Raw genomic sequence first — 7,526 nt, 5'->3', positions numbered from 1 at the left:
AAGTAGCTCTGCTTCCTTACCCTCTTTAACTGCAGAGTCATCTGCTCCACCTTTGCATCCAGCCATTGCCCTGTTCTCCTCGTAGCTGGAGCTGTTACAAACCAGTGGTAAGTGTAAGCAATGCACACCTTCAGCCTCTGCCTCATCTCCAGCACCACACCAACATCATCCAGTTCTCCCAGCAGGAGAAGCCCAGCACCTGCATGGTCCCAGTCAGGGGCTGAGCCTGAAGGGGGCAGTGCAACTGTGCCAGGGCTACCTTGATTCAAACCATCAGCAAGCCCCAGATAGAGCCACTGGGGTGTCCTCCTGTATCACTCCTGCTAAGGAGGAGTAAACAAGCCTTTTAAAGTTAGTAATCCATTTAGTATGTGTTAGCRACATGAACTCTTCTCTTGGTTACCTGAAAGCAGGAGCCATATCTTGCCTGCATCTAGCATTTAGGACCGCAGTCTCAATGACACTGCAATAGAGCTGGGAAGCATCTCCATAGGAAAGCTTCCTACACTCCCAGCAGTAAGCACTGTGATTTGGGAGATGTTTTCTGGGCAAGGAGCTGCRCTGTAGCCCTAGCCTACAGGGCTAAAGGCTCCAGTGCCAACCTACAGGCTCAGCAAGTCAGTGGGCGGGCCCCAACCTACCATAGGATGAGAGCTCTTCATAGCCTTAGCCATGCTGCTGGTCCAGTGGCTGCTTCATACACACTTGCATCCACTACCAAAGGTGGATAGACCAGGACATGCTGGTCACAGGCCACACTAGGAGATGGCTTCCCTGGAGCTGGTGCCCGAGTACAGCCCTTGACTCCCATCCCATCAGCAGTAAACCCAATGTAAAGCCTGACTGGTGTCCCTGCTCCCCACCCAGGGCAACACAGGCTCACAGCAGACAGAACCATTACTATTTATTCCAGGAGAGGAGTTACAATGACACTCYTGCAGGAGGTCAGCTGCAGTTTCTGCACACCAGGAACAGTCCAAGGGCAATTAAGCTCAGCACAGAGGCTGCAATGAGCATGACAATTTGGACCAGCATAGGAAGTCCTTCAGCAGCACCTAGAAGAGATAAGATCCATTTACTAGGCATTTAACAGCTTTCCACCATCTGTCAGTGGCAGGACTCAGAGGCAGGCAACTTTGGTATAATCATCAAAAGACAGTCTAGGGGACTCCTTTCCAAATTGTCTGATTTTTGTCTAGGAGTGAAGTCATGAAGGATTCAGGATAGATCATCCTGGAGTCACCTTCAGTAGAATTTAAGGTATGTTCACAGAGAAAAATCCATACCCTGTGGAGTCTTCCCTGCTGGCAAGAGATCTTCTGAGGAACTCCATAATCCCTGAGTTGGATCAAGGATTATTAGTGGTCCAACTGAGATCTCAGCCTCCAGTTCCTTTGAGGACACATCTAAAGGGAAAGGGACATGGAAGYTCTTAGAGGAAGCAACTCATATTTAGCCTGCATTTCAAACTGACCCCTTTCCACAGGTAGGTCTTACTGAAGTATGGCCCCCAAGAAGTCAGGTTTACAGTAGTTGTAAGGATAAGGACATACAGGCAGTTTCTTGCCCAAGGACATCAGAGAAGAGCTTGCTTTGTCCTTGAGACTAGATCTTCTCTAAAGATCTTTCAGCAGACTTTGGTCATCCCAACCTGGAGAGTCACCCAGGTTTGGAGTCCACTTTAGATATGCAGAGATTTACCTTGTCCAGAAGGCGCATCTCTTCTCAAGCGCCTCCCTGGCCATCTGGCCAGAGGGTTATTTCTCCTGGAGTACCCTCCATGTAAGTGGCAGTGGCCAGTCTCACAGCAGCTGCAGATGTCTCCAGTACCCTCCACTGGAACCCAGCTGAAACAGAACCAGTTGTGAGACCTCTTAAGCTAGTCTCCACCCCCTCCCTGTATATACCCAGCTACTCACAGGTTGCTGGCTTTGTTGAAGAAACAGGCCTTGTTTAGTGGATTTGGGGGCTGGTCAACTGGGGAGACCTTCAGGTGGCAGGTGATATAGATCTGGAAGGGAAATTAAAACAGCATGCCCAGGATGAGTTACATTTGTTCATGCAGAGCAGCATCACTTTGGGGAGTGTGAGAGAGGGAAGGGTAGATGCTACATCTCACCAAGTTTCTGTCATCTCCTGCAAACTTGAATACATCAACTATAAACTGCAGTGTTTCCTGCCTTGATCTTGGGGACACAAAGGCTGAGGTGGTCTCATCTGATCTCCCATCCACCAAACACCTAGACAAAGGTCAGAAGTCAGAAGCTTCCCAGCCAGCTGCAGCAGTACCCCATCCAGACAGCAGTCRATCCCTTACCCATTGAGGTCAATCAAGGCATATCGGGGAGAGGAGTTCCTGTCCGGAGTCAAGGTAGCAACACAGTCATCTACAAAGAGTCTTAGAGGGACATGGTTCCCTGAGCTGACATCAGCTTGGAAATGCAGGCTCTCTCCCAGCTGGAATCCATTGGAGAGTCTTTCTGCACTCCAGTCATCTAGAAAGCAGTTTCAAGGTTACAGGTTGCTTTTGAGAAAACTATTGCCTGCCTGTGCTCAGGCTTCACCATGGCAAGTAAAATACGCCTTGCCGTAGACAGTTCCCTCACAGCACATAAGAGGCTTAAACAGCAAACTCACATGTCATGCTTCCACAAGAGCCAGTTTCAGCCCAGAAGGCAGTTCTGCTTGGGCCCTCAATATCCATGGCCAAAAGCCGGCAGGGCTTGTGATCAGAGGGAAATACGGATTTCAAACGTCGTACCTACCATTCATGAGGCGCAGGGAGAACATCAGCTTCTCCTCTGCTGACAGGGTGGAGTGGAACGGAGCCCACGTGGGCCTGATGGCGTTGCTGCTCACATTATTCTTCCTGAATAAAGAGATGCRCGTTAACCAGGCTGTCACTCATCCATGACAGCCACCATCATTCTAGGCCCGTGGGAGCAGAGACAGCTTTAGCTACTCACCTGGGATAATGACATTCAATAGGAACCACRGCAGGGTTGGTTCTTATGATGACCAGGTTGCCAGTAGGAGTAGGCTTGTAGAATAAGCTTGTTTTGTAGATCAAGGAGTCCAGGGTCATCTGGAAGGAGCATGAGAGAACCAATAAGTTAGCAAAACAAGTCAGTCAGCCACAGAAGCTGAGCACTTCCAGACACCAGATGCTGACTGTACTAGGACACCTAGGTCTATCAGCCACAGAGACAACATCTCTCTTCCCTATTTCCTAAACCAATACCTGTAGGACACCATGAAGCTTTCTAATAGAGTGCCAGCAGAGTAGAACAAGGGAGATGACCCCATAGGCTGCGTGGGTGGTCAGTCACGAGGACTCACACACCAGCAAATACCTTCATCAAGTATGCAAGGACTGTAAATAACACTGTAGGTCTACAAACATCCTCTTYCCGGTAGACTTCAGCATACTACGTCCAGTCAGCCCCTGCCCTCTCCTGATGGGGGGCAGGGGTTGTCAACGCATTCTCAGAGACCCCCTTTCTATGCTTCCCCAAYGATAGTTACTTCAAAGACGCATCAGACTCTTCCTCACCAGCCCGCCTTACCTGCAGGGTGCTGCCACACTCGTGGAGCCCAGCCACAAAGGTCACCGTGTTGTCCGCAGAATTCAGGGCTGCAGGCTGGCAGGCAGCTGGGCCCAGGGTCAAGTCCGCAGCCCTCACCAGGCGCCCTGTGCCAAAGAGGTCCCTGTGCACAGTAACCACCATCTGAGCCTCCTGGCACTGCACAGCCACGGGGTGCAGCGGGGACGCAGCCTGGAGCTGGGAGATATCAACCCAAGCCCAGGGGGAGGGCTGGGAGAAGGAAGGCACATGAGGCTGTCTCCAAGAAGAGTCTCCTCTTACTCTCAAAAACCCTGAATCCCTCTGAGAGAAATCCCAGGGACTGTAAGACACTACTTTAGCAAGCACCCAGCATAAAAGAGCAATCCCCAGGCTGCCTCCAGACCCCATCTTGACCTCAGCAAACCCAGCATACAGAAAGGCTGCTGCTCAGCAGCCTTTATACCTGCACTCCCAGCGTCCCAGCCCAGCCCAGAACTAGCACACCTGGGGGCTGCAGCCTGGCCCACCTGTATCCCTGCCCAGCCCCTGTAGCAGCCCAAGGAAATGGGACCCAGCTGGAACTATCCCTCCSTCTTCAGGAAGGCAGGGTGTTTACCCCAATCCAGCAACTAAGGCTTGCCCCTGAGCAATCAAGTCCATCCCAATTTTTTTTTATCTTGCTTATTTGGAGTAACATCAGCTTGGCCCCTCTAGTCCTCCTTCCTGGCAGCAGCAGCAGAATGAAATTAGTGTTCGGTCACACCATTAGTCTTGCTAATGGTGAGGGAACAGCACCGGAAACCACACTGGTAGCAGCAGCCACTACCCTGGYGGCTCAGGGATGTGAGGGAAGGTTGCCATTGGCAGGAGAGCAGACACAAGTTCCTGCCGCATCCAGGAGTCCCAGCTCTGGGGAAGGTGGTGAGGAGCACGCTGCATCCTCCTCCAGGCAGAAAGCCCTGTCTCAGTGTGCCACGGGTCTCTTCCTGAATGTCGCCCTTGCCACCCATATTTCAAGAGGCCATATTCATCCCCAGTGCCCAGCATGACTGCTTCAAGAGAGGAGGCAAGGCCAGCGGGTGTCCTAGCTGTCCTCCAGCAATGCTGGCACTCAAGAGACCCTCTACCTGTATACCCAAGTCCCAGCTGGCCACAGACCCTCTGCTCTTGTCCTTGTGTCTATGCGCACACCCCTCTACCCTAGGTGAGGTGAGACAGGCCAGTTTTGGCCACCAGCATCCCAAGGGATCAGTCAGGCTCYCTCAAGCTCTATGAGCTGCTCTGCAGTGAGCAGTGAGGCACCTGCCATGTGCCAGCCGTCACAGGAGTCCCTCTTGCCAGGTGTCCACCCTRGAGGCCCTTGACATCTTCCTGTGCCAGACAGGCAGGAAAAAGACCCATCACAGCCATGAAGGAGAAGAGCTATATGGAGAKCATTGCCCTAATGGAAAAGGCCATGCTCTCTGCTCCATGAGCAGAGGCCTGTGGAGCAGAGGGTGACGCGKTTGTCAAGGTGAGACCATTGGGAGACAGCAAGCAAGTTTTGCAAGTTATCAAAGTCACTGACGCACCCAGAGGAGATCCAGAGTAACCCTGCACGCTTGTGTGCTTCACCCCRGGAAGGACAGATAGTGTTTTCAGCACCATGGCTGGGCTGGGAAGCACCACCAGCCTCCCACACACCAGCCGTGTCAGAGATCACCCAAAGCCCAGGCCCCTAAGCACCTGTAGTTTCACGTTGTAAACTGGCAAACTCAAAAATGGAGGGGACACTTTCATAACCCTCTTTTAACTGCAGAAGCCACCGGGGCTCCCATATTGGCAATCTGTCCGTATTCGATTTCATGGGTATCTGCTCTGCCTAATCGTATCTCGAGTAATGAAGGCATCATAACCAGTTTATTTGCATAGYAGGCAGAGGTACCAAAGCTGATCTTCTCATAATAGCTTCTGATAAGTGAATGGCAGGCATAATCAAGAGATTAATTGGCCCTCATGTGTTAATTATGCTAATTGGTAGAGCTGTTCATGTGTACAGTACGATGACTAATGGCTCTACATCACTGAGTTGGATAAAGAGGTTGAGGGGTCACACAAAGCTATTTTCTGGAGTGGCAGAGAACCAGTGAGCAGCTCTCCTTTGCTGCCCYGACCCTGGTGTCCCCTGAATTAGGTGGAGGCCAGCTGCCCACGTGTGCTCTTTACTGATACAGCTGAACAAGACATGGGAGGCCTATTTAACCCGAGTGGTTGTATCAGGAGGTGCATTCTTAGAGGTGCCTTATATGTGTGTCCAAGAAAATGAGCTTTACCAGCTGAAGTATCTTCCTCCCAGTCTGCTAGTTTCTGCTCTGCAGTGCAGGTTGGGGTTAGTTCAAGCAGCACACAGTTTACTCATAGGAGAGCCCATGATCATGAGCCAGAGAAGCAGGACCTGTAAGGGTGAGAGTAGCTTGCAGGAGCTACTGCTGCAACGTGAATARCCACACACACATGCCATCCTTCTCTGGTTAGATCTCCATGGCCCTGACTTGTCCCTGATAATTTTATGAGTGATGAATAAATGATACAACAAGAAAAACCTTTCTAGATCATGGGGAATGTCTAAACCCAGGTCCTCCCTTGTGCTAGGTTAATGTCTTTTACCCTGCAGGGACAGCGGGGCCAGATTTGCAAGTCATTTCTGTCCAGAAGCTAGATGAGCACAGCGCGGAGCCCCGGGCGATGTGCCCTGCATCTCAGCCTTCAAGCCTCGGTGCTCTGCCTTTCTAAAGAGACGTACGTAGGGAGCCCAGCACCCTCGGAGGGAAGTCAGAGCCCGGTCCAGCTTTCTCACTTGCTTTTCATGATACCAGCACCAAGTCTGGCAGCCCTGAGGACCCAYGGCTCAAACTGCGACATTCGACTGTCCAGACCACAGCCCAAGAAACCCAGTGTCCAGCCTGACTGCTGCAGATTTGTGCTCAGGGCCAACACATCAAGTCCTAAAGGGAGACAGGAGGCTGCTCTAGAGGAAATAACCATATTTCTCCTCAAAGGCAAAAGACCAAAGAGCTCTGATGAGGTTAAAAAAGCTGGTGTTGCAAACCCATCCTTGACCCTTAGGGATACAGGTCTGGAATTTTCCAGTCTTCGCCTTTTCAAATCTAATAAAGATACACATGTACATACAGAGAGAGGGAGAGATGATGTGAGTTATCAGTTTTGGCACAGCACTTAGTATTGCCCAGRTGATGGACATTTCAGCCCCACCTCATGTCTTTCATCTGCTCCAGCCAGACACTGGCAGGTCAAAGCACCGAGAGCAGGACAGYGTGAAAATGAATTCAGGTGTCCAGGATGAAATGAGAATGGAAGATTCATGGGCCYTAAATGTTGCTGTTTCCTGCTGGTATGGAGAAGGCTGAATCTGTTGGGTGGAGAACAGCTTTTATTCYCATTTGGGTGCATTAGCAACTTGTGATCGATAGGCAGCAAAAAAAAAAAAAAATCCATCCACCATCCCCTGGCTCACTCACTGCAGCATCCATCACTGTAATCTGTGTTTAATGGTGCTGAAGGAATAGCCCTTTCAATCTGTRAAGTCCTCCGACTATATATTTCCTCTGGTAATGAAGGACACTGGGGGACATCTCCCTTCCCTTTCGCAGCTGTGATCTGTCTTTGTTCCTGGGCTAGCAGGAACTCCRTTCCTCTGGTTCCCCTTGGGATGGGTCCCATCAGACTTTCCTGAAACTCCTTCCAYCCCTTAATTTTTATACTTTGTTTCTCAACCCGGTTGAACAGTGCCTAAAACACGGGCGAGCAAACAGTTGTCCTCTGGAGGAGAAGTCCAACCTTGTGGGAGAAACTGGGCAAACAGATGACCTTCAGAGTGGAATAAAAGGTGTGCTCCACATGCAGCCCCCAGCTCCGGCACTGTACAACRCTCTGGCGAAAGCCAAGGAGCTCCAACATCTG

General features: G+C 50.9%; 1 protein-coding gene across 1 annotated transcript; it reads right to left on the bottom strand.

The window, feature by feature from the left end:
* Positions 1–945: 945 nt before the first annotated feature.
* LOC146598250 (zona pellucida sperm-binding protein 3-like) lies at positions 946–3,974 on the bottom strand. The gene is made up of 9 exons (XM_085300684.1): positions 3,567–3,974; positions 2,967–3,085; positions 2,766–2,869; positions 2,318–2,495; positions 2,120–2,240; positions 1,920–2,011; positions 1,702–1,847; positions 1,287–1,406; positions 946–1,055 (listed from the first exon to the last, which is right to left on the bottom strand). The coding sequence occupies exons 1-9, from the start codon at positions 3,972–3,974 to the stop codon at positions 946–948; spliced, it is 1,398 nt and encodes a 465-aa protein (XP_085156810.1).
* Between the last annotated feature and the right edge of the window lie 3,552 nt (positions 3,975–7,526).

Source organism: Rhea americana, unplaced genomic scaffold (genome assembly GCF_003343005.1).
Source record: "Rhea americana isolate MKP2758 unplaced genomic scaffold, rheAme1 scaffold_168, whole genome shotgun sequence".
Taxonomy (NCBI): domain Eukaryota; kingdom Metazoa; phylum Chordata; class Aves; order Rheiformes; family Rheidae; genus Rhea; species Rhea americana.
This window is presented reverse-complemented; position numbering and strand designations above follow the sequence as displayed.